The sequence below is a fragment of the Oncorhynchus gorbuscha genome, linkage group LG14 (assembly GCF_021184085.1).
Source record: "Oncorhynchus gorbuscha isolate QuinsamMale2020 ecotype Even-year linkage group LG14, OgorEven_v1.0, whole genome shotgun sequence".
NCBI classification, from domain to species: Eukaryota; Metazoa; Chordata; class Actinopteri; order Salmoniformes; family Salmonidae; genus Oncorhynchus; species Oncorhynchus gorbuscha.
Window position 1 is genome coordinate 12,535,354 of NC_060186.1, and position 26,237 is coordinate 12,561,590.

Here is a 26,237-nt window from a genome sequence, read left to right on the forward strand (position 1 = left end):
CGTGTGTTTCTGTGAGTCTGGGCCTGCATCTGTGTGTGGAGAGAGTGAGGGGGATTTGATTGTCCCGATGTGCAGTTGCTGGGGTAACTTTGGGTTGTCCTGGTGATGTGCGGTTGCTGGGGCAACTCTAAGTCAGAGGATGATCGTGATCAGATGGCAGGCCCAAGGTCAGCAGACCCCTACTGGGGCAGAGCTAAGAGAGAGAGAGGAGATGGCAAACATTCCTGCAGCACTGTCCTACCTCTCATCTCTCTACTGACCTGTCTGAACCAATAGACCAGTATAAAGAAAACCCTGGATTGAGTAGATGTGTCCAAACATTTGACTGGTACTGTATATACACACACACACACACTGGTAATTTAATGTATTCTATTTTGGATAAGAGTATATTATAAACCGGTTAGTTTGAGTATATTGTCATGTATGATGCACAATTACTTGTTTACTGTTCTAATTACATTGGTAAACAGTTTATAATAACTAAGGTTGGGGCCTCCCGAGTGGCGCAGTGGTCTAAGGCGTTACTACAGACCCAGGTTACATTCCCGGGCTGTGCCACAACTGGTTGAACAGTGTTTTGTCCGACACATTGGTGTGGCTGGCTTCCGTGTTAAGCAGGCAGGTGTTAAGGAGAGAGGTTAGGCGGATCATGTTTCGGAGGACGCATGACTCCACTTTCGACTCCCTCGAGCCCTTTGGAGAGTTGCAGCGATGAGACAAGATCGAAAATTGGGGAGAAAAAAATTAATATCATAATACCAATAAGGCACCTCAGTGGTTTGTTGGATATGACCAATATACCAGGGCTAATGGCTGTATCCAGGCACCTCAGTGGTTTGTGGGATATGACCAATATACCAGGGCTAAGGGCTGTATCCAGGCACCTCAGTGGTTTGTTGGATATGACCAATATACCAGGGCTAAGGGCTGTATCCAGGCACCTCAGTGGTTTGTTGGATATGACCAATATACCAGGGCTAATGGCTGTATCCAGGCACCTCAGTGGTTTGTGGGATATGACCAATATACCAGGGCTAAGGGCTGTATCCAGGCACCTCAGTGGTTTGTTGGATATGACCAATATACCAGGGCTAAGGGCTGTATCCAGGCACCTCAGTGGTTTGTGGGATATGACCAATATACCAGGGCTAATGGCTGTATCCAGGCACCTCAGTGGTTTGTGGGATATGACCAATATACCAGGGCTAATGGCTGTATCCAGGCACCTCAGTGGTTTGTGGGATATGACCAATATACCAGGGCTAATGGCTGTATCCAGGCACCTCAGTGGTTTGTGGGATATGACCAATATACCAGGGCTAATGGCTGTATCCAGGCACCTCAGTGGTTTGTGGTTTATGACCAATATACCAGGGCTAATGGCTGTATCCAGGCACCTCAGTGGTTTGTGGGATATGACCAATATACCAGGGCTAAGGGCTGTATCCAGGCACCTCAGTGGTTTGTGGGATATGACCAATATACCAGGGCTAAGGGCTGTATCCAGGCACCTCAGTGGTTTGTTGGATATGACCAATATACCAGGGCTAATAGCTGTATCCAGGCACCTCAGTGGTTTGTGGGATATGACCAATATACCAGGGCTAATGGCTGTATCCAGGCACCTCAGTGGTTTGTGGGATATGACCAATATACCAGGGCTAATAGCTGTATCCAGGCACCTCAGTGGTTTGTTGGATATGACCAATATACCAGGGCTAATAGCTGTATCCAGGCACCTCAGTGGTTTGTTGGATATGACCAATATACCAGGGCTAAGGGCTGTATCCAGGCACCTCAGTGGTTTGTGGGATATGACCAATATACCAGGGCTAATGGCTGTATCCAGGCACCTCAGTGGGTTGTGGGATATGACCAATATACCAGGGCTAATGGCTGTATCCAGGCACCTCAGTGGTTTGTGGGATATGACCAATATACCAGGGCTAATGGCTGTATCCAGGCACCTCAGTGGTTTGTTGGATATGACCAATATACCAGGGCTAATAGCTGTATCCAGGCACCTCAGTGGTTTGTGGGATATGACCAATATACCAGGGCTAATGGCTGTATCCAGGCACCTCAGTGGTTTGTGGGATATGACCAATATACCAGGGCTAATGGCTGTATCCAGGCACCTCAGTGGTTTGTGGGATATGACCAATATACCAGGGCTAATGGCTGTATCCAGGCACCTCAGTGGTTTGTTGGATATGACCAATATACCAGGGCTAATAGCTGTATCCAGGCACCTCAGTGGTTTGTGGGATATGACCAATATACCAGGGCTAATGGCTGTATCCAGGCACCTCAGTGGTTTGTGGGATATGACCAATATACCAGGGCTAATGGCTGTATCCAGGCACCTCAGTGGTTTGTGGGATATGACCAATATACCAGGGCTAAGGGCTGTATCCAGGCACCTCAGTGGTTTGTGGGATATGACCAATATACCAGGGCTAATAGCTGTATCCAGGCACCTCAGTGGTTTGTGGGATATGACCAATATACCAGGGCTAAGGGCTGTATCCAGGCACCTCAGTGGTTTGTTGGATATGACCAATATACCAGGGCTAATAGCTGTATCCAGGCACCTCAGTGGTTTGTGGGATATGACCAATATACCAGGGCTAATAGCTGTATCCAGGCACCTCAGTGGTTTGTGGGATATGACCAATATACCAGGGCTAATAGCTGTATCCAGGCACCTCAGTGGTTTGTGGGATATGACCAATATACCAGGGCTAATAGCTGTATCCAGGCACCTCAGTGGTTTGTGGGATATGACCAATATACCAGGGCTAAGGGCTGTATCCAGGCACCTCAGTGGTTTGTTGGATATGACCAATATACCAGGGCTAATAGCTGTATCCAGGCACCTCAGTGGTTTGTGGGATATGACCAATATACCAGGGCTAAGGGCTGTATCCAGGCACCTCAGTGGTTTGTGGGATATGACCAATATACCAGGGCTAATAGCTGTATCCAGGCACCTCAGTGGTTTGTTGGATATGACCAATATACCAGGGCTAAGGGCTGTATCCAGGCACCTCAGTGGTTTGTGGGATATGACCAATATACCAGGGCTAATAGCTGTATCCAGGCACCTCAGTGGTTTGTTGGATATGACCAATATACCAGGGCTAAGGGCTGTATCCAGGCACCTCAGTGGTTTGTGGGATATGACCAATATACCAGGGCTAATAGCTGTATCCAGGCACCTCAGTGGTTTGTTGGATATGACCAATATACCAGGGCTAATAGCTGTATCCAGGCACCTCAGTGGTTTGTTGGATATGACCAATATACCAGGGCTAAGGGCTGTATCCAGGCACCTCAGTGGTTTGTGGGATATGACCAATATACCAGGGCTAATAGCTGTATCCAGGCACCTCAGTGGTTTGTTGGATATGACCAATATACCAGGGCTAATGGCTGTATCCAGGCACCTCAGTGGTTTGTGGGATATGACCAATATACCAGGGCTAAGGGCTGTATCCAGGCACCTCAGTGGTTTGTTGGATATGACCAATATACCAGGGCTAAGGGCTGTATCCAGGCACCTCAGTGGTTTGTGGGATATGACCAATATACCAGGGCTAATAGCTGTATCCAGGCACCTCAGTGGTTTGTGGGATATGACCAATATACCAGGGCTAAGGGCTGTATCCAGGCACCTCAGTGGTTTGTTGGATATGACCAATATACCAGGGCTAAGGGCTGTATCCAGGCACCTCAGTGGTTTGTGGGATATGACCAATATACCAGGGCTAAGGGCTGTATCCAGGCACCTCAGTGGTTTGTGGGATATGACCAATATACCAGGGCTAAGGGCTGTATCCAGGCACCTCAGTGGTTTGTGGGATATGACCAATATACCAGGGCTAATAGCTGTATCCAGGCACCTCAGTGGTTTGTGGGATATGACCAATATACCAGGGCTAAGGGCTGTATCCAGGCACCTCAGTGGTTTGTGGGATATGACCAATATACCAGGGCTAATAGCTGTATCCAGGCACCTCAGTGGTTTGTGGGATATGACCAATATACCAGGGCTAATAGCTGTATCCAGGCACCTCAGTGGTTTGTGGGATATGACCAATATACCAGGGCTAAGGGCTGTATCCAGGCACCTCAGTGGTTTGTTGGATATGACCAATATACCAGGGCTAAGGGCTGTATCCAGGCACCTCAGTGGTTTGTGGGATATGACCAATATACCAGGGCTAAGGGCTGTATCCAGGCACCTCAGTGGTTTGTGGGATATGACCAATATACCAGGGCTAATAGCTGTATCCAGGCACCTCAGTGGTTTGTGGGATATGACCAATATACCAGGGCTAATAGCTGTATCCAGGCACCTCAGTGGTTTGTGGGATATGACCAATATACCAGGGCTAATAGCTGTATCCAGGCACCTCAGTGGTTTGTGGGATATGACCAATATACCAGGGATAATAGCTGTATCCAGGCACCTCAGTGGTTTGTGGGATATGACCAATATACCAGGGCTAAGGGCTGTATCCAGGCACCTCAGTGGTTTGTGGGATATGACCAATATACCAGGGCTAATAGCTGTATCCAGGCACCTCAGTGGTTTGTGGGATATGACCAATATACCAGGGCTAATAGCTGTATCCAGGCACCTCAGTGGTTTGTTGGATATGACCAATATACCAGGGCTAATAGCTGTATCCAGGCACCTCAGTGGTTTGTGGGATATGACCAATATACCAGGGCTAATAGCTGTATCCAGGCACCTCAGTGGTTTGTTGGATATGACCAATATACCAGGGCTAAGGGCTGTATCCAGGCACCTCAGTGGTTTGTGGGATATGACCAATATACCAGGGCTAATAGCTGTATCCAGGCACCTCAGTGGTTTGTGGGATATGACCAATATACCAGGGCTAATAGCTGTATCCAGGCACCTCAGTGGTTTGTTGGATATGACCAATATACCAGGGCTAAGGGCTGTATCCAGGCACCTAAGAACAGCCCTTAGCCGTGGTATACTGGCCATATACCACACCCCCTCAGGCCTTATTGCTTAAATGTAGAGTAACTTTCTCAGGCCCTGGCTTGATAGGTGTGTCCCAGACAGGATCCGAGGAAAGGTCCACGCCTTACCACTCTTGCAGAACATTAGAATATCTGTTTTAGAGCTTCAATAAGAGCCCATCGAGTCCTGTCCAGACAGTCTGACAACCTCCCAGCCAGCAGTGAGCTGAGGTGCTAGACTGGGGCAGAGCTACTGGTTAATAAGCCCTTCTGGTTGGAGTAGCTGTACCTGGGAGGGAGGGAGGGAGGGAGGGAGGGAGGGAGGGAGGGAGGGAGGGAGGGAGGGAGGGAGGGAGGGAGGGAGGGAGGGAGGGAGGGAGGGAGGGAGGGAGGGAGAAAACCTCCATGGAGGTCACAGCTGCTGCTCAGTTCTGGATCACACAGGCATATGACAGACATGCACAAACCTACGTACGCAGATGAACAGGTAGAGGACTAGAAAGGGAAACTGCCATCACACCTGCTCTAATAGCATCTCAAACTCATCTCCCTCAAACCCACAGTGGAATGTTCATGCATACACATTTTCTCATTACAAAATGACCTCTAATAAGAAACACCAGCTTTACGGGCCTGTGGAGTTTAAACAAGGCAGAGCTAGCTACACCCGACAGAAAACCACTCTGCTTGAGGAGCCAATGACACTAGCAGCCTCTAATGAGAGGCTAACACACACACACGTCTCGGAGGAGAGCCAGGCTGTAATTACGCTCACGGCCTCGCCTACCACGAGCCAGGAACCTCTTAATGAGCCAGTCTGTGGGACAGCGGCCATATGGTAATGAGTGACACGCTAGGTGTGACACGCCACAGGTGGCCACAGAAAACAAGGTGGGCCAAAGGAAGGGCTTTCATCTGAAAATAGATGGTGTGTGTAATGTGTATCTGGGTAGTAGGGTAAACAAAGGACACATTAGGTAGTTTTATTTGGCTGCCATCTTTTGAATGATCTGGTAATGGGATGTAGTCTTATAGCTTTAGATAAGGGGACCAAGTACGTGTCCATCACACCATAGCTGTACGTTACCCTAGTAGCATGACCATAACGTGGGGGGAGATACTACCACTAACCTGGCCCCTGTTGGGAGGTGAAACGTGTTAACAAACTTCAAGTCCCATACCCATGCGGTTACTTGAGGTTGCGTCCACTGGAAATGCAGTGAAGTTACGTCGCCATCCATAATAAGCGTTAAGCTGTGTAGTTAGGATTTCCTCTTAACCTCCTGACTCTCTGGGGCGTAATCATGTGGGACTTTAGAGCCTCAAGTGCCAAGCACAAAGCTACTGGTTTTCATGTTGGTGAGGAGGCTGCTAAGAGGAGGCTGTGTGAACACACACAGAGCTTCTTCACACGGTGGCATTGACCCAGACAGGACCAGCTACTCTCTAGTGCAGAGCACAGGGCCAGGAGAATGATCTCTCTAACTCTACAGTCAGAATGAGATCAAGAAACAAACACCGTATTTGTAAAGGAAAGTCATTATTTCTAAACCTCATTTGCTGCTAAACGTAGGATCCTGTTTCTAATTGCACTTTAATTTACAACCTCAAAGGTTTATTTAATTGCAATTCATTATGCACCCATTTGCGTAATATAACAGCCTAGTACTTAATTGTTCAGCTTCTGTTCTTCATCTCTGTGTGATGATTCCCAAAATGTCTCTTCCTATCAGAGAATAGATGTCTTGTGTACTGCTCCTAGACATATTTCACCACAATGTTACAATGAACCTTCGTACTGAGACAGAGTTTTAAAGGAAAGAGCCTTTAGCGTGTCATGTCCCGGGGCTGGAGCTTGGGCTACAGGGGCTGGACAGAGGGGGACAGAGACCCAGCCGCCTGCCCTCCCTGCGTCTCTTGTCGCTGCCTCCCATCAGCCACTTCACCCTGGTGAGCCAAACCCTGCCAACTGGAAATATTCTGGTTGCCCGGCAACACTGATGACATCAGCAACCTTCATCATCAGCCGTCCCTCCAACCCCAGGCACTTGGGTCTTAAAATAGCGACACAGATTATTATCAGGCTTCAAAATAGCAGCCATTTTCTCTGTTTTCTTTCTGCATAGATATGGGAAAATGAGCCAGTATTCAGACAGATCTGGATAAAGGGGTGGGGGTCAGAGACTGCTGTGGGTGTCTGACTGAAGTTAAAAGATGTGACTGTCTGTGATGTAACAGAAATGGAGACCGAGTGAATACTCTTGATAGGGGGGAGAGGGGAAAGTGAGCGAGAATGAGAATGATTGAAACGCAAAATGTATCAGCGAATCAGCTGACAGATTGTGTGTCTGTGTGTACATGAAAGAAACGAGTGCACAAATCACTTCAACTTTATATCAGTAAGTCATCTTAGCCACTGGCCCTGCAAAATGATTTTGGGGAAAAAAACAAATAAAAAATGAATTCGCATTCAAAGCCAAATTGGTCAATCAGTCAAACTCTGCCTGTAAGCTTGTTTACATAATTGAAATATGTAGTTCATATGAGATCACTGACAACTTAGACACATTTAGCTGAGACTAATCAGAGGCATCGTTTAGTAGAAGAGTTTGAAGCGAGCTGTTGATGTGCTGTGCCATTTTCATCAAACATAATTAAGAGGAACATTCTCACACTCTTATTATCGCCGTTCAGTAGACGCAACACTCCTGTAGTGACAGACGAGAAAGAATGCTGCTCAAAACACCTGCCCCTTTGTAAAAACTCAGTTCTTTGAAGGCTGAAGTAGGAAAGGAACACTTATATCCACGACCGTACAGAAGCCTCTCTATTCATATCGACTCTGTCTGCCAGTTCATAACAAACAACACGGCCTCCTACAGTAGTTCCACTGTGAGCTCCTACTGTTTGAAACCCAGGGCCCACAGTAGATGTGAGGAGTTCCCTGGGTGGTCAAGGCGAGGCAGAGACACTGCTCCTGGCTCTCTGTGATGTACAATTTGCCACACAGCAGTGGTACATAACTACACTAGGTTTGCTCCAGGGTAGAGAGAAACCCAGGAAAAGGCCATTGACTGCTGCTTTCAAGCTGTGAAACATTTCATTTTCTCAGATGGAAGGCAGGCGGCCTTTACAGAGCATGAACGCTTTGAATACTATTTCACTCTGATTCTAGATCAGTGATCTGGCAGACAGCCTCTTCCATTCAGATCATCTTCCACCACCTCAATACTGACTCTAGATCAGTGGTATGAAAGTGGTCAGACCACAGAATTATATCTTAATATAATAGGATCTCTATGGGTCAGACAGCCTCTCTTTGCGTTGACTTCTAATTCAGATTACCACACGTCGCCCGCCCGCCTTTGAAATCTCTATCTCTCTGAGCCTCCATTCCTGCTGATTTTCATGCCATCAATTTCAGCTTTCCGTTGCTGAATATTACATTGGAAAGAGATTACAGGGCGTGTCGTGGAATGATTTGTGAAAAACCAAGAGTAATAGATTTTGTTCAATTTGTATCCATTTTGCAGGGAGCTGGTAGATCAGCCTGGGTAGGCTCAGCAGTAAAGCACCTGGATGGAGACAGCATGACTGCATTTGAAGGACAAATCTTTACAGGCTTCTTACATTCTTTATAAATAAGTGGAGGTGTGTGATGGATTATTCAACAAACCATGTAATGCATTCCAAAGGAGTTGTACTTTGATTTCCGAGAATGTCTTAAACTTAGATTTGTGAGAACCCACCCAAACGTTTCAAAAGTAACATGTTTGGAATAATAATGTTTGGGATAATACCAATAACTGTGTTGTTTCTTAAATAATGTGTTTTTCAAGTGATCTCGGGATTACTGCAAGAACATTATGCATTAAATGTACAATCCTCTCCAGAACCCTAGTCTGCAGGCCAATGTCAACCTGCACCACAGTTAGGATTTTGCCATCGCTGCAGTTCACCTTCCTCTTCTCGTGAGAAGACGAGACTGGGGCTGATAAATGGGTTTGATGGATCACCTGTCACAGAGAGATTGAAACACCGTGTGCTGAAATCCTTAGATGACGTGCGACTTAATCCAGTACAGGAGGAAGAAATCAGAAACTGACTGCCGCAGCCTGTCAGGCTCTTCCACAGGACTTAATTATGCACGCCTTCTCCCAGAGTCTAAATCAAATCACTGCAGAGGTTTCATTTTCCAGCTGTCAATATAAAAGGGAAATGTTTTAGCCCAAAGTTTGGGGCCCATTTTTAAACCTCTGACAGAAACTCTGATGCTCTAGAAGGCTTGTGTGACAGTGGAGAACAGAACATGCCTGCAGCTTCCTCATCTCTCACAATAACACAGACTGCTCTCATTCATTATGGTCCCTTCAACTTATTGGGTCTGTCTGAGTTCTCTCTCTCTCTCACACACACACACACACACACACACACACACACACACACACACACACACACACACACACACACACACACACACACACACACACACACACACACACACACACACACACACACACACACACACACACACACACACACACACACACACACACACACACACACACGGTGAGAGGGGACTTTTGGTTATTGTCAGAGACAGACTCCTCTACTCTCCAGTGACCAGGTTGAGAACTGCAGGCCTTTATTCCCAGTAATGGCTTTGAGGTTAGTGCTGCGGCCAATCACACAGCCTGCAGTGGATGAAGCTCCCTGGTCTGGATTGCACTAGCACCACAGAGAAGCTGGGAAGGTGCCAGGGTTATTGTTCCAACTCAATCTATCAGCAGTCTGAGGTTTGACTGAACTTCATCGAACCGTAGTCGGACAGTGTGAAGGAATCCTACCATACCCCTCAGGGCTAGGACTGACAGAGAGAGCACCAAGGATATGCTCTGAGAATCAGCCTGTCGTCTTTGATAAACCTCACATCAACACCACAGCCATGGAGAAGAACCACCTCCTAGGAGTGTTAAAGAGCCAGAAAGGAACTGGGCACGGACACACACACACACACACACACACACACACACACACACACACACACACACACACACACACACACACACACACACACACACACACACACACACACACACACACACACACACACACACACACACACACACACACACACACACACACACACACACACACACACACACACAAAGATAATGGATGAGCTATACACAAAGGACAAGCTGGGAAAGAAAGGAGTCTTTTAAAGACATTCAGACTGATAGGTGTCTCATAAACCCGTCCTCTGAGCTCCGTGCTGGACGGGCTCTGAGACTCTCCTGCAAACAGGAAGAGGAGACAGTACGGAGACAGCCAGTGGCTTTACACTCATCTAAACTGTGTGTGTGTGTCGATATGTGTTTGTATTCGTGTGTGTGTATATGTGTGCCATCTGGCCGTTCAGATCACACTGTACCAGCCAACCAGTAGGAGGCAGTCTTTGATCTATCTGCTCAATGTGGAGACTGTGTGTGTGTGTGTGTGTGTGTCAGGGCCACACGCTGGGATGTCAATCACTCATCCCACCTCATCCCCCATTGGCCCCTCAGAGCAGATTTACACCCTTGCCAAAAAGCCTTACGTAATAATGCCTGTGTGGCGTGCCTGCTAAAACAGCACTCATGACTGATCAGTGAAATATGAGGAGAGTGGAGCCAAAGAGAGTGGTCAATTCCATTTCAACTCTGTTAGCGCTAGTGGAATTAACTGAGGTTCAATTGATCAATGTGACATTTCCTCTGTTTTTCCAGTTCACCAGCTGCATTTAAATTCTTCGGAAATCGACTGGAATTCAAATGGGGCAAAGCACCATCGATTTCAGGCAAAACAATGCACTCCTACAGGTTTCCATATACACGGACGATACAAAACATTAAGAACACCTGCTCTTTCCATGACAAACTGACCAGGTGAATCCAGGTGAAAGCTATGATCCCTTATTGATGGCACTTGTTAAATACACTTCAATCAGTGTAGATGAATGGGGGGAGACAGGTTAAAGAAGGATTTTCAAGCCTTGAGACAAAGCCAACACATCATTTGGCCACTTTTCCTTCCAGTTCTCTGCTGCCAGTGACTGGAACGAATTGTAAAAATCGCTGAAGTTGGAGACTTATTCCCCTCACCAACTTCAAACATCAACCTTCTGAGCAGCTAACCGATCGCTGCAGCTGTACATAGTCCATCTGTAAATAGCCCACCCAATCTATCTACCTCATCCCATACTGATTTTATTTTATTTACTTTTCTGCTCTTTTGCACACCAGTATATCTACTTGCATATCATCATCTGATCATTTATCACTCCAGTGTTAATCTGCTAAATTGTAACTATTCGCTCCTATGGTCTATTTATTGCCTACCTCCTCATGCCTTTTGCACACACTGTATATATACTTTATTTTTTCTACTGTGTCATTGATTTGTTTATTGTGTTATTGGCTTGTTTATTGTTTACTCCATGTGTAACTCTGTGTTGTTGTCTGTGTCACACTGCTTTGCTTTATCATCTTGGCCAGGTCACAGTTGCAAATGAGAACTTGTTCTCAACTGGCCTACCTGGTTCAATAAAGAAATACAAATAAACAAAAGCCCAGTTTTGCGTGGTAACTCCTGTAGGTTACTGCTACTGAGTTAACAACACCCATTTCCAGGGAGGTCTGGAAGAGAAAGAGCCATCTCCCCAAGCTAATCTGGGCTGAGATGCAAGACCGTGTAAGGTGGATTCTCTCTCACCCGTACATTCTCAACGTCCATGTCTTTTTTTAAATTCCATATTTAACACAGAGATGTCTGCTCTTCCCCGATTGATTACCATTGAGGCACACAGAATAGTAAAAAATCAAAATAAACGTACAAGGCATCCAATGCCTTTCGCGTGCCGCCTTCTTTACCACATGTATCACTGTTTCGTGGGACTGGGGGTAATCGAGCCGAGGGAGAGAGGGATATTTGTATGATGGCTCGCTGTCTGGAACATGGGCTGGAATCACCCACCAGGTGGCTAATAGGGTTTTAGTGACTCTAAAGTCATTCGAATGTGACAGGAGAAACAGGGGAAAACAATGCAGTATAGCCCTGCACTCAAGACCCCAATTACACATCTCATCACCAATATAGACAACAGTGATGATGGATGATAGGTCAATTGGGAGGTATTATATACAAAATGAATCACACACTTCCACCAACAAGAAGAACTTCCCCTCCTTATCCATTGTAAAGCTACTAGACCACAGCACGCGGTCTATGACTGATGAACTGTGAACTGCTTTGAAAGGACTAGTATTAATGAGGATAGATTGAGAAGCTGATTGAGTTCATTGGGTAGCTGTGGGAGCGTAGTGAAAGAAATGGCCTTTCCTCTGGTGCTCCGTATACAGTATACAGTGCGAAGGATGAATTAAATCGGGAGCATAGTCCATGCACTTAATGCCTGCAGGGGGCTTTCAAGGAAGAGTTATACTGTGGAGATATGGCTATTTGTTACACCTTCTCAAGGCCGAATTAATGTCAATGGGCTGATAAAATACTACCAAGACTGTAATAACAATTCACTCACACTGACAATTTCAGAGTACACCCCTAAAATAGACTAAAACTATAATAGATTAATATTCTCAAAAGGTGCTCAGAGAATAGAGTCCTGCATTTATAATTTGTTACAACTATTCTTTCATTCTGAGCCTTTAAATGAGATATAGGGGAGATGTTGGGTCAGATGTATTACCACAGCCGGTATCAAGAAAACTAACCATCGTCCTAGTGTAGCATGTAGTGTCCATTATGATGTTCAGTAGCAAATGAAAGTCTTACCAGTCTGCCACCAGTGGTCCAGTACAGGCACGCCAAAGCTCCTTTTGGCCCAGTTCAGAGTCTCCACGTCACAGCGCTCTCCAGCCAAGAAAAGGCTCTTCAATCTGGAGGAGCAGAGAGAACAGTCAGGCTGGGGGGGGGCTGGATACAGCCCTTAGCCATGGTATATTGGCCATATACCACAAACCCCCGAGGTGCCTTACTGCTAATATAAACTGGTTACCAACATAATTAGAACAGTAAAAATAAATGTTTTTTTGATACCCATGGTATAGAGTCTACAGCTTCAGCCAATCAGCATTCACAGTTTGAACCACCCAGTTCATTAAAAAACAATATAACAGCCAAGGAATGTAACGGCTAAGTGTTTTCAAGTTATATAAAAGTCAACTTTACCAGTAGCAGAGCGAATAGAACAATATGTTTTCCCATTAGACTAAAATTGCCTTACGAGTGTCAGACAAACTTGCATAAAAACGTGTACACAAAACAGCCCATATTGTTCCTGTTAATCTGAGGAAAAATCCCCATCTAGCTGTGGTTATACAGATACAGCCATGCGAATCTTCACTCAGGGACCTTGACATGGTCTAATAAAGCAGAGAAGACTTCATTTGCTGTCAAAACGTCTAAGGCCATACAGTTTCCATGGCCTCCTGCCACACATAACAACTCGAGGAATTCTAATTTGTATAGGCCTCAGAGGAGGCTGGTGGGAGGAGCTTTAGGAGGAGGGGCTCATTGTAATGGCTGGAATGGAATAAATAGGACGGCATCAAACATATGGAAAATGTTCCATACTGTATATTCTCTTCCAGTCATTACAATGAGCTTGTCCTCCTATAGCTCCTCCCACCATCCTCCTCTGATTGGTCTGTTATCTGGGTCAGAGTGATGGTCTTGGTGCAATCTGAATAAGAATGGGTAGAAGAAGCAGGCTCACAGATCTCGACAGAACATCCAGAGAATCACTCTGCTGTTCTTTGTTCCGTATTCTACACAGCACGCCATTTAAATGTAAATCTCACCCGTGACACCTTGCACTGTGTTCCCTGCTCCTACTCTGGAACAATCTGACTACAGATGTTGGGAGGCGAGGGGAGAGACAGGCAGCCACGGATGGTTGGATCTGTGTGTAATTCATGCAAGTGGGTGGGTGAAAGCCAAGCACATTTCTCCATATCTTCAGAGGCCCAGATTCAGCCTTGGACAGGCAACAATAGCCCCACAGTACTATACCTAACATAGTCCCACTGTGGAAGTGTATGTCTCATTAACAACAATGAGAGAGGAAACATTCGCCCCCATAATTGCATTTAGTGTGCATGTGCTTGTGCGTGTGCGTGTGCGTGTGCGTGTGCGTGTGCGTGTGTGTGTGTGTGTGTGTGTGTGTGTGTGTGTGTGTGGCTGTGTATGTGCACCTTGTACGTGTCACCTTGCAATGAGAAGGTATATTACATTTACATTTAAGTCATTTAGCAGACGCTCTTATCCAGAGCGACTTACAAATTGGTGCATTCACCTTATGACATCCAGTGGAACAGCCACTTTACAATAGTGCATCTAAATATTTTAAGGGGGGGGGGGTGAGAAGGATTACTTTATCCTATCCTAGGTATTCCTTTATATATATCAATAGCACATATATTCCTTGAAAGATGGCACATGACATCCCAGATAATGCATGATATAAGTCCTGCAAATGTTAAGCAAACAGGCAGAGTCCGTCACAAACCAAACTTCCTGGTGCTACAAGCTGGAAAATGTTATCGACTGAAATCATGAACTTTGTCACCCAATAAGAAAGAGTCTGCTCTGCCTGTGAGCATTGAGTTAGTGCTCCTGGCTATGTTAATAAGGGCTATAAAATGGTTCTTGCTCCATGGTGCTGTGATTGTTCCTCTGAGTGGGATGAACGGCAAAGCTAGATGCGAATCCTACTCCAGAGAGCTCCAAACACGCTTTTCTATTACTTTTCTGACATCTGGGGTGACGAGTGAAATTGCTCAAGCTTGCTGATAATGCTCCAAGGCCATTACAGTGCAGAGCCATTCCACGGAAGCAACTCATGTGTCGTAATAACAATAGTCATCGTGAAGTACCCAGCGAGAACCAAATACTGGGCTGAAAATGGAAATTTTGTGGTTTCGGCATGTCTGTACCTTTCAACACTTGGAAAGTGCTACACAGGCAAATCTAATTTTCTGAAAATCAGCACATAGGAAAGTGCATTCATAATGACTTTGTGGCACTGGAGGAGACAAGCCCTCTTGCCGTGCCCTTCTAGCGCCTTCTTCTTCTTCTTTAAAAAATGTTTGCGAATCGCAACCAACTGACAGGTGCATACACCGCTACCTACTGTACTGACGTGTGAGGCCGGTCATGACCTACCTATCATTCCAGTGCCTTTCCAGTACGTTCTCTGTTGAGAGGCTAATGTGTGATTGGCTAGACAATCAGCCCCGACAGTTGATTAGGCTGCTGCTGCTCACATTCGAGGGAGAGGACTGGAGATACAGTAGCAGCAGACAGTTTGGGGCTGAAAGGTTATCTTAAACTGAGAGGCTTTGTTATTTGAAGTTATAGTTTAAGTGTCTTATTTGTAAGCATTTCTGTTGGTAAGTGATGTTTATGTTGGTTAGTGATTTCTGTTGGTAATAATAAAGCCTGATTTCTGTTGTTGGTCATTTCTGTTGGTAAGTGATGTAATAAAGCCTGATTTCTGTTGGTATTTCTGTTGGTAAGTGATGTAATAAAGATTTCTGTTGGTATGTGATGTAATAAAGCCTCATTTCTGTTGGTAAGTGATGTAATAAAGCCTGATTTCTGTTGGTAAGTGATGTAATAAAGCCTGATTTCTGTTGGTAAGTGATGTAATAAAGCCTGATTTCTGTTGGTAAGTGATGTAATAAAGCCTCATTTCTGTTGGTAAGTGATGTAATAAAGCCTGATTTCTGTTGGTATGTGATGTAATAAAACCTCATTTCTGTTGGTAAGTGATGTAATAAAGCCTGATTTCTGTTGGTATGTGATGTAATAAAGCCTCATTTCTGTTGGTAAGTGATGTAATAAAGCCTGATTTCTGTTGGTATGTGATGTAATAAAGCCTGATTTCTGTTGGTATGTGATGTAATAAAACCTCATTTCTGTTGGTAAGTGATGTAATAAAGCCTCATTTCTGTTGGTAAGTGATGTAATAAAACCTCATTTCTGTTGGTAAGTGATGTAATAAAGCCTGATTTCTGTTGGTAAGTGATGTAATAAAGCCTGATTTCTGTTGGTAAGTGATGTAATAAAGCCTCATTTCTGTTGGTAAGCGATGTAATAAAGCCTGATTTCTGTTGGTAAGTGATGTAATAAAGCCTGATTTTTGTTGGTAAGTGATGTAATAAAGCCTAATTTCTGTTGGTAAGCGATGTAATAAAGCCTGATTTCTGTTGGTAAGTGATGTAATAAAGCCTCATTTCTGTTGGTAAGCGATGTAATAAAGCCTACGTTTGAAGCATTCACTCTGCCTCACTGACCCTCTGTACCCGGAGATCCTCTTAGCTCTGGTCCATGGAAGTGGCTTCTCCCCAGGCTCGGTCACGGGCGGCAATAGTTGTTATGGGCTCTGTGGTATATTTTAGCAAAGGAATCAGTGCAATTAGCTACGCATGTGGTGTAACTGAGCTAGGAGCTGAGAAGAGGCTATTGCAGTGAGCTTATCAGAGAGAGAGCGTGATGAATTTCATATGCTATCCACCCACATCATATTACTACCAAACTGCCTACTGATAACGGTGCCATATACTGACGAGGTACCAGCAACAACCCATTCATAGGAGCAACCATCCATGCGTGAATTAAGTCAAGTCCTTTAAGGAACATTTTAGTATCTTAATGCTTAATGAAGTGTTCTCAAAACGCTTGCCTTTCAAACTACTAGTTTATAATCAATTCATGAGAAAGAGGGGAAATAGAGTTGACGTTTTAATTGACATGAATTGCTATTGTATTCAACTTTACTGGATTGCGTTCTTTTTACATTCACTGAGAACATCCAATTTCCTGAGCTGTAAAACAGCTAGTGTCTGCTACACGTCTAGTGTCTGCTACACGTCTAGTGTCTGCTACACGTCTAGTGTCTGCTACACGTCTAGTGTCTGCTACACGTCTAGTGTCTGCTCCTCGACTGTTAATGCCGCTACCTGTTTGGTAGTAGAGGAGGGAGAAGAATATATTTGATGGTTGTCTGTTTTGTCTCCAGGCAAGGAAACACAAAGGTCAACCGGATATTTGACTACTGTCTGAGTCTGTCTGGATTCTGGAAACATCATACATTGCGGTTGTTGTGTTTGTGCATCAATTCTCTCTCAGTGAATTGCTGTAGTCTTTCACTAACCTGCTCCCTCTGGGAGAAAGACAATAATGGAAAGAGGCTGCATGGCACAAGACGAAACCAACAACTGAAGCATAGTCCATCATAACAACTAGCAGAAAGAATGTCACGTTATAGTCCAGGGAAAACAATGAATTCAATCCCTTTGGGATTTGTGTCTCAGGTCTGCCTGGAGCAGTCGAGGCAAAACACTGTTCACCAACAGCACAACAAATACCTTCAAATTCTCCACAAGCAGATTATTAAATGGCAAACTATGACCCAAGATCAAAGTCCCTGTTTTATGACTTTGTGCAACGGGTGTGGAGAAAAATCTAAATAAGTTACCACCACTTCCCCTCTATTTTCACATTATGCCTGATTGACTCTGATTCTGTTTCAAAATATTAAGGAACCAGAACTATATTTTCAACAGATTTATTATCAATATAAATGATGACATTTCCCATGGGGATAACAATCACTCCAGTCCCTGGAACCAGGCACCATCAAAGATGGCATTGCCTGAGGCTCTCTACAGCACTCAGTGATTCCCTGCGTGTTTAGCAGCGTGGCAGCAGCACAGTATTATGTAATAGGAATGAATGCCCTGCAGGTGTTTTATCCATCCTGATTAAACCTCAATCAGGTCTAAATGGGAACACAGGTTGTGAGCGTTGAGCCTGGGCCAGGCAGGGACACTGCTCCAGCAGATGGACAGAGACTAACAAGAGAGTGGGCTGGCAGCACCAAAACCTGCAGCCAGTGGGGGACAACACCAGATATGGATGAAAGGTACCCAGTCTCTGGACGTTGAGAGGAATAAAGGGTAGGCCTACTTCAAGTGGGCAGAAAGGGTACAGAACAGAGCTAGCCACGACAGTTGTTGAATGGTCCATCTCCACAGTGTTATGTCAATATGTGGGGATTGAGTGGTGAGGGTACCTGGTGAGGGGGTACTGAGCCCCTATGGCGGAATGGGTGTCCTGCTGGCGGATGGCTCGGATGGCAGTGGGCGCGGTGAACATGGAGGAACAACCATGCTCTGACAGCACGCGGAAGAACGCCCCGGCATCCGGCGTCCCAACAGGCTTACCCTGCATAGAGAGAGAGAGATCCGTTACAAACCCAAACAGCCTGAGGACATAAGCTTACATGAACACGCCAGTTGGGTATTGAAGTGTAGCGGGACATTCAGAGCGAAGCTGTTTTTAGAGGCTTGCGGTAGTAATGACTCAGCCAGCCACCTATCAAACAGAAGAACAGCACTAAGGCCATAAAGTTCTCTTACTACTGACGTTCCACAACATTAACACTTCCACTGTGCCGAACAGAATGAATATTCATGGGAATATCTGCTGAAATGGAGACAAAATTATATTTGGAGCCCAGACAGATGGGCTGAAACTGATGAATAGAAACAAGATTACTCTATTGGGAAAGTATTATGCACCAACAAAAGTCGCAGTGAGGAAGAGCCCACGGGCGAGCGGAAACGATATTAATTATCTGAAGGTTCAGTCGGCGAGACTGCTCATACAGTAAGGAGAGAGAGAGAGAGAGACGAGGCGTGAGAGAGAGATAGAGAGAGACAGATTAAAACGAGCTGGGAAATCAACAACAACAGACTTGAGGGACTTAATTTCCTCACAGTGTGAATATCTATGACTGTGTATTGATCAGTGAGAGGACAGAAGGTGTTGTGTGGTGTAGGGTAGACAGGAGCAGTGCATTCCACTAGGCAAACGCAGCCAGACAACAGGCTCTGCTTAAAGCCAGGCTGATGATTTCAACACCCACCTCCAATCCTCCAGCAGCCACAGAGACCAAAAGGCTAATGAGACAGATAGCCTCCATGAGCAGTCCTACCTCCCCACCCCTCTCTCCCAACCCCCTGGGGTCATTTAACCAGGGCCCAAGCACAGCAGAATCACCAGCAGCTCTTCATACAAATAAATTCCTCAATTCAACCTAACTGGGCCTTTTCAAGCCAGTGAATATTGGTTTAATGAGGCGGGGGTAAATTTGCAATGATGATCATGTGCATGAATATCATGAGGCCGGTTGTCTGAAACCACGTATAATCATATGTCATTAGGAGTCCATTTTTCTTGTGTTCATTATCTTTAAATATAGTAATCTGCAAAGCATTTGGAATCACTGAGTGAAAGGGGCAAGTCCTTGAGAAAGTTGAGTTTGTTTTTCTGGAGTCAATTGACCAGTCAATTGGCCCGTTCACAGGTCATTATAATAGGCCTATGTAGGCTAAGGTACATACCTCGTATAGAATGGTGGTGTTGCCGTGGAGGAGAGGAGCGTAGCAGATGTAGGAGTGGCCCACTACCCAGCCCAGGTCAGACGCTGCCCACCATACCTAGTAGAGAGTAGGCAGAGAAAGATGAGAGAATTCATACGGTACTGTGTTTGTGCATGTTTATGGTGTATGTTCTGTAATACAAAGATAAAGAACACTGGAGATATTTCACATGGACTTACTTCACCAGGCTTGAGGCCATAAACGTTTGCCATGGTCCACGTCAACATTACAGCGTACCCAGCAGTATCCCTGACAACGCCCTGAGGGGAAGATATAGAAAAGAGGCGAACGTTGATGCAAGACGAATGCAACAAGCTCTCAACAGGTTCATTTTTATTTTACATCAAACCCTTGTATAAATCTTTCTTTTTCAATTCAACTATTTCGTGAGGCCATCTTTACGATGTATGGTAACATAACCTGTAGGAGTTCAGCTGTTTCCTCCATAGATCTCACTGGTGACTACGAGTCTGAGAACAGAAGGCCAGCAGGTGGATATTTCATATTATCTGGGTACTAAAGACAAAGGGAGCTATCTGGAGCTGTGATTTTCCAATTTAGAGCCACCTCCGGTCAATTTTTTAACGTCCTGAATGGTTCACCTCATATTCAGTACTACCGTATCATATTCAGATTTGGTTTAAACATTGTCACATCTATCTCATGGTGGTACAGTTTAGAAAGAACTTAAATCACATTTGCAGAGCCATGGAAAGTCTACTGCAGTATATGATACTCATCCCTTGCATTAAACTGTGAAATTGACTGGCTTCCTTATGAAAGAAGTCGTCAGACCCCACTGGGCAAAAACTGGTTGAATCAACGTTGTTTCTATGTCATTTCAACCAAAAAATGAAATGTGATGACGTTGAATGAAAATGGAAAATAGATTGGATTTGAAAAATGTAATCATCGTAAGGGGAAATTTTCTGTTTATTCACCCAACTTTGAACCTAAATCCAAAGAAATGGTGACATTTTTTGTTGATTTCACGTTGACAACTCAACCAAATGTAAATCAAACCTAGACGTTGAACTGATGTCTGTTCCCAGTGGGACTTTACTCCCCTTCCTGTAATGAACATGTGTTGTGTCGAGTCAGAGTGCTGTACCTTAGGAGCTCCGGTGGTCCCAGACGTGTAGAGGACGTATAGAGGATGGCTGGCAGGGAGAGACACACAGTCATGAGGACGTGCAGTGGACATCTCCTCCTCCCAGTCCAGACTGAGGTCAGGGTGCATGGACACCTTCTCCTGTTGCAGACAATCAACCAGGAGAGATGCATTTATTTCCATGACATATTCAAGAGACACACATTCAATCATTTTTACCACGTGGACATAAAAGACAGATTAAAACAAAATTAGTTGTGCACAATTTAACAAGACTCATCCGACCACCAATGTCCTACTGTTCAAGAAAAGTGTTTTATAGTCGTCACAACTTGGGTTTTCAATTGTGCATTTTTCAATAAGTGAGCTTTCATGATGCAGAACATGCGGAATTCCAACTGCCCAAAGGCCGAGGGAAAGGCGAGAAGACCCCCCAAAATCTTGAGCTGCTTTTGAATTGTTCTCTTCCAAAATAATAGAATCCAGTAGTAGGACCCTTCTCTGATTAATGAGGGCCTTATGGGTGGGTTTTGAAGTCCACTTCTCTAGAACCACTCATTGCTTTTTCATAGTGATTACTAGAGTGGTTTAAGATTCATCAGAGCGGTAATTTACCAATGAAAAAAAAGGGGGGAGGCATCTCATATTCTCCAAGTGATATGTTCAGACAGTTTCCATGACGACATATCACCTTAAAAGTATCCTCCCTGTGTTGCATAATCAAAAATAGCTACTAGGGTAACTAGTAATACAGCAGCAGTCAGGGTGCAAAGCCCCAGACTTTGTGATACATTCCAAACATCGGTGGTACTAATAAAATAGGTGTGAAAGATTGCCTGAGCAGAGTGATTACAATACTTTGCAAAGCATTTTTAGAATGATTTCCCTGAGCACAGATTTGGCTGTTTTTATGAGTTGAGAAGAAACTCATTTCAGTTTTCTGGAGTGCCAACACATTACTGTACGTGGCTGCTGGCTGTTTTGGGGGAAATTGACTGTCTTTTATTCTACCGGTTCTGCCTGGTTTCACTCTGACCCTGTGCCAGGCTCCCCACCACAGCCTAGGGGCACGTCTCAGCATTGAGTGTGTTGCGTGATTCAGTCCCTCATGCGCACCGTTTCTCTCTCCCACCTTTGTTTCAACAGGCCGTTTAGGAGCGACAGATCTGTCGATCCATCCATCCAACCATCCGTACAAGCTCACGGCTGAAGTAATCAGATTTATATATACACTAGAACCGGATTCGTGGTCCATTCAGGAAGTAATAGCATTAGGTAAGAAATAGAGAGGATCATGTAAAACTATTGCATGTCAGAGTTATTGTCTTTGGGAAATGACAGGCATATCTCTGAGAGAGTTGACGTTAGTGAGTTAGGCCTTACCACAGAATAACATAGAACTGTATTCTATCTCTATGGACCTCACCATGCCAGGCCGGTTGTAGATGAGGACCTTGGAGGGACTGTGAGAGCTGAGCTCCAGGGCTTTCTCCACCAGGGGAATGTACTCCACTCTCCTGCCAGGCTCAATGCCAAAGGAGGCCGTCACTATCATCTTGGGCTGGAAGACACAGCATTCACACAGTGTGCTACCGGGGGCCTCTTAAAAGAAACAAGACTTAAGAGATGTGATACAACACAGCTCAAACAAATGCATTCGTCTGAAATGTACGTCAGAACATTCTGAAAGGCCATGTTCTGACTATGTAACGTACTATCAATATGACCGATGTTAAATCTCAATTACTATCTGCACACCGTCATACCTTCCTCGGGTTACTGATCTAATGTATTAAGGGATCTGAAATGACTGTCTCATTCAACATAGAACGTGTGTCTCTAATATGTTGTTCATTCTAATACAATATAAATCAGGCTAATCAACTCTACCCAAATGTTTGAGGAGGAATCTTCAGCAACAGTGGAGGTGCTCTTCTCTGAAAGTTATGTAGGCCTAGAACGTAAAAGGCTTGAAGGTCTGGCTTAAATAGCTTAAACGGATTTCAGTATACGCAATTCAGCGTCAGAGTCACATACTGGCTAATATCCCGGCTGCTTTGATGAAATCCCTCCAACAAAGTGCTTCACTTGGCGTCAGTGAGACCTTTATCTACTGCAATATTACGATGTGACTGTGAAAGTGGGCCATCAACTCTTCTATAAACAGTCCTATAAATGTGGGATGTACAGTTCACATTTAACCATTCAACCATTAAACAGATCTGACAGTGGAGAAAATACCAAATAGCTAAATATATTTGAGTGCATGGTCCCATTTCAAACTAAATTGAGAGAACAAAGGGACGTGTCATCCAGCACATCAAACTAAAGAGACACAATGTGAAGCTATGATGGCCGGCTGACCTTGGCATGGTCGATGCGGACAGACAGCTCCTTGGAGGCGAATCCCCCAAAAATGAGGCTGTGCGGGGCTCCGATCCTGGCACAGGCTAGCATGGTGAACATGGCCTGGGGCACCATGGGCATGTAGATGACCACCAGGTCGCCCTTCCACACCCCGTGTTTCACCAGGACCCCAGCCAGCCTGGACACCTGGGCAGAGAGGAGGGGAAGGGGTTCAAGCTGCTTAGGGGCGGCTATAGTATGTTACAACATACGGGTGAAAATGTATATTTAGAGGGATGTCCTAGAGTCTAAATTAATATCTACAGTGTGAAGAGGTTTGTTAAGATCCTTACCTGTTCCTGTAGTTCTCTAAAAGTGGTTGAGATCATTACCTGTTCCTGTAGTTCTCTAAAAGTGGTTGAGATCCTTACCTGTTCCTGTAGTTCTCTAAAAGTGGTTGAGATCCTTACCTGTTCCTGTAGTTCTCTAAAAGTGGTTGAGATCCTTACCTGTTCCTGTAGTTCTCTAAAAGTGGTTGAGATCCTTACCTGTTCCTGTAGTTCTCTAAAAGTGGTTGAGATCATTACCTGTTCCTGTAGTTCTCTAAAAGTGGTTGAGATACTTATCTGTTCCTGTAGTTCTCTAAAAGTGGTTGAGATCATTACCTGTTCCTGTAGTTCTCTAAAAGTGATGGTCTGCTTAGTTCCAGTCACTGGGCTGTCATAAATGATGGCCGGTTGATCTCCTCGTCCGCTCTCGACATGGCGATCCACCGCATTGTGGCAAACATTCAACTTCCCCCCGGCGAACCTTACAAAGAGAAAACCCCACATTAGAGGCAGCATATTGTCATTAAGAGCCAATAAATAACTACTGTAATACTTTCACTATAGATCTATGAAATAACATAAAGATAACAGTAAGAACATTGTAGCTTGGTCTACAATTAGAGAATGTGTATGATAAAATGAACACAGTCCAAAATGACAGATCCTGTATGTTGCAGGAAAAACTGTACAACCCCAGATCTTTGATGAAATGGGACTCTCAACTCACTATGAGCTCTGTTGAGGTACTGAAACAAGCAGATGGTGTCTGGATTCCTGTTGTTTTAAATATGCACGCACACAGAAAGATGAGACATCATGCACAGTCGATCACTAGACATATGCCTTTGATTTTAAAATTATTACAACACTGAGGTCAATCTAGAGAGCATATGGGATTTTTACCATGCAGAATTAAAGGTTCATCTTGTGAGGTCTGGCATCAAATACTTTGGACAGCTATACATGGTTTAATGTGACCTTGGTGCACAAATTTAATTCTGGCAACCATTACAAAATATGTAACAATTAAGCACAAGTGCATTATATTTCACAATTGGATAGTCATAGACTACTAAGTGTATGTACATTGTACATAAATGTATGCTTTCAAGTAGTAGGATCAATTGTATAGCGCCAAAGTGGTAAGTGGAGGTAGTGCTCAGATAACGTCATCGGGTCGAAAGGTTGTCTCGCGCCGAACTGCGCATGTCTCAAAGCATATCCTTCAATATATAGATGTTTTCATTTTCGTCAAAACAATATTTCACAAGGTTGGGAGTAGTAATATGTTCAACTAGTTAAGTAGGACATTTGCTCAAATCTACGTTGTGCCTTTAGATTTCGAAAACATGAACAACTACGGAAGAGTTTTTCACCTCTTTCATTGACATCTCAAACCCAGGACTGGTCTGCTTTGCAAGCGTTCCCGGAAGTCTCTCCACTGGGTTTACACTCTGTGACCCAAGTGTGACTGACTGAGCGAATTCGACGTTGCACCGAAACGACTTGCAGGATAATGCCCATGTAATTAATAGTAGATTTTACCATTGCTTTGTCGTTCACCAGCGGTTGTAAAATGACAAGTATTTACCATTATGCAACAAACCGGTATTCGTTCACCTCATTGGTATCGATGCACTGAAAGTTATCAACATACAGTAAATAGTTACCACTTTGGAAATATGGCGTCCCCATTGTCCATTGTTCGGCTCCATGGCTCAAACCAGGTTACATTCTGTGCTACTTCACCCCAGAACTGTTCAGGGTCATCCCTCGCTGTTCTGAAAGCTTCGTCGTATGCTTTGTTGTTTGTTGTTAATGTTCTGTTACATTGTTGCTCGTTAGTTGGTGACAAAGATGAGAGAACTCTCAACTCACGCTGTGCAGTCGCTGTCCAGGAATGAAAGACATTTAACGGTCCCAAAGTTAGCCTTCTCTCGCTCCTGGTATTTGGAATAGCAAGGGAAGTGCAGTAACCTTTACAAGCAATACGATTCTCTGGTCTGACTTTTGCGATAATGACATTTTTTAAAGTCATACTTAATCTTGTTGGCCGAAAAAGAGGCATCTCTGAAGTGTTGGTAAACTAGGCTCTTGAATGTGTTTTCCTGGTTAAATCTAGTTTAGACGTGTGCTGCCAAAGACGAAAGAGGGAGCCCTTGATCTCATCCGCAGATTTATCAAGGTGTTTGTGACTTCTTCAGACTCGATAGTGGCCACAGCGTCATCAAAAGCCACTTCGATGGAAATACGAACTATGAACTGGATGTGGGAAGTTGATTCAGGGGTAGTGCTGGTCTAAGGGTTAGTCAATCTTGGCAAGATTCCCTTCATACTAGTAGTGAGTGCTTGCACAAGAGAACATGCATGCACTTCTTGTTGATTTTGTCAATTTTAAGAATGAGATAATGGGTGAGATTTGAGACAACTTCTGCAAGTTGCAACTATGCCCATAGAAATTCACAATTATCATTTTTATATTTTTTTTCATCAGTTCTTAGCCTGCTAATAATTGATTTGGTACATTTAAGCAACAACAACATGCTCAACTAACTTCCTGTATTTCAACACATTTTGCCATGGTGCAGAAAGAAAAATGTGCAGTTTTATAATTCTGCTCTACAGGCTAAGAGAACATGTTGCCGTTTTAAAGCTAATTTCCTGCAATTCTAAACGTTTTGCCATGGGTTGGGGCCCCGGGGCGCGTGCCCTGAGCCTGACCCTGCATACCTGTTTGGAATCCGGCCCTGGCTATTATGCAGGAACATCTACAAAGTATAGGCCTAATAAGAACATCGAGAGAGATTGTAAAGTGTTACCCAGATTTTTATTTGTGAGCTTTATCAAAGGTTTCCTAATAGATACCTTAAAGATGCGTATCTAGATTGTCTTCATAATAAGCAGTTTATAAAATACCTTGAACCATCAAGATAAATT

The 26,237-nt window shown here is 44.5% G+C and overlaps 1 protein-coding gene across 2 annotated transcripts in view; it reads right to left on the reverse strand.

Moving 5' to 3' along the window:
- LOC123994453 (acyl-CoA synthetase short-chain family member 3, mitochondrial-like) overlaps nucleotides 1-25,540 on the reverse strand; it is a 42,822-nt gene extending 17,282 nt beyond the window's left edge. The window contains exons 1-9 of one of the 2 annotated variants that reach the window (XM_046297054.1): nucleotides 24,971-25,540; nucleotides 23,637-23,781; nucleotides 22,990-23,178; nucleotides 22,052-22,186; nucleotides 20,626-20,766; nucleotides 19,694-19,774; nucleotides 19,476-19,571; nucleotides 18,143-18,294; nucleotides 12,838-12,941 (exon numbers count right to left, since the gene is read on the reverse strand). In XM_046297054.1, the coding sequence (XP_046153010.1) occupies nucleotides 12,838-12,941; nucleotides 18,143-18,294; nucleotides 19,476-19,571; nucleotides 19,694-19,774; nucleotides 20,626-20,766; nucleotides 22,052-22,186; nucleotides 22,990-23,178; nucleotides 23,637-23,781; nucleotides 24,971-25,368 (1,441 nt within the window). In that variant the 5' untranslated portion in view covers nucleotides 25,369-25,540. Of the gene's footprint in view, nucleotides 1-12,837; nucleotides 12,942-18,142; nucleotides 18,295-19,475; nucleotides 19,572-19,693; nucleotides 19,775-20,625; nucleotides 20,767-22,051; nucleotides 22,187-22,989; nucleotides 23,179-23,324; nucleotides 23,344-23,636; nucleotides 23,782-24,970 lie in introns of those variants that run through there. The other variant, XM_046297055.1, reaches the window with a different exon arrangement.
- Between the last annotated feature and the right edge of the window lie 697 nt (nucleotides 25,541-26,237).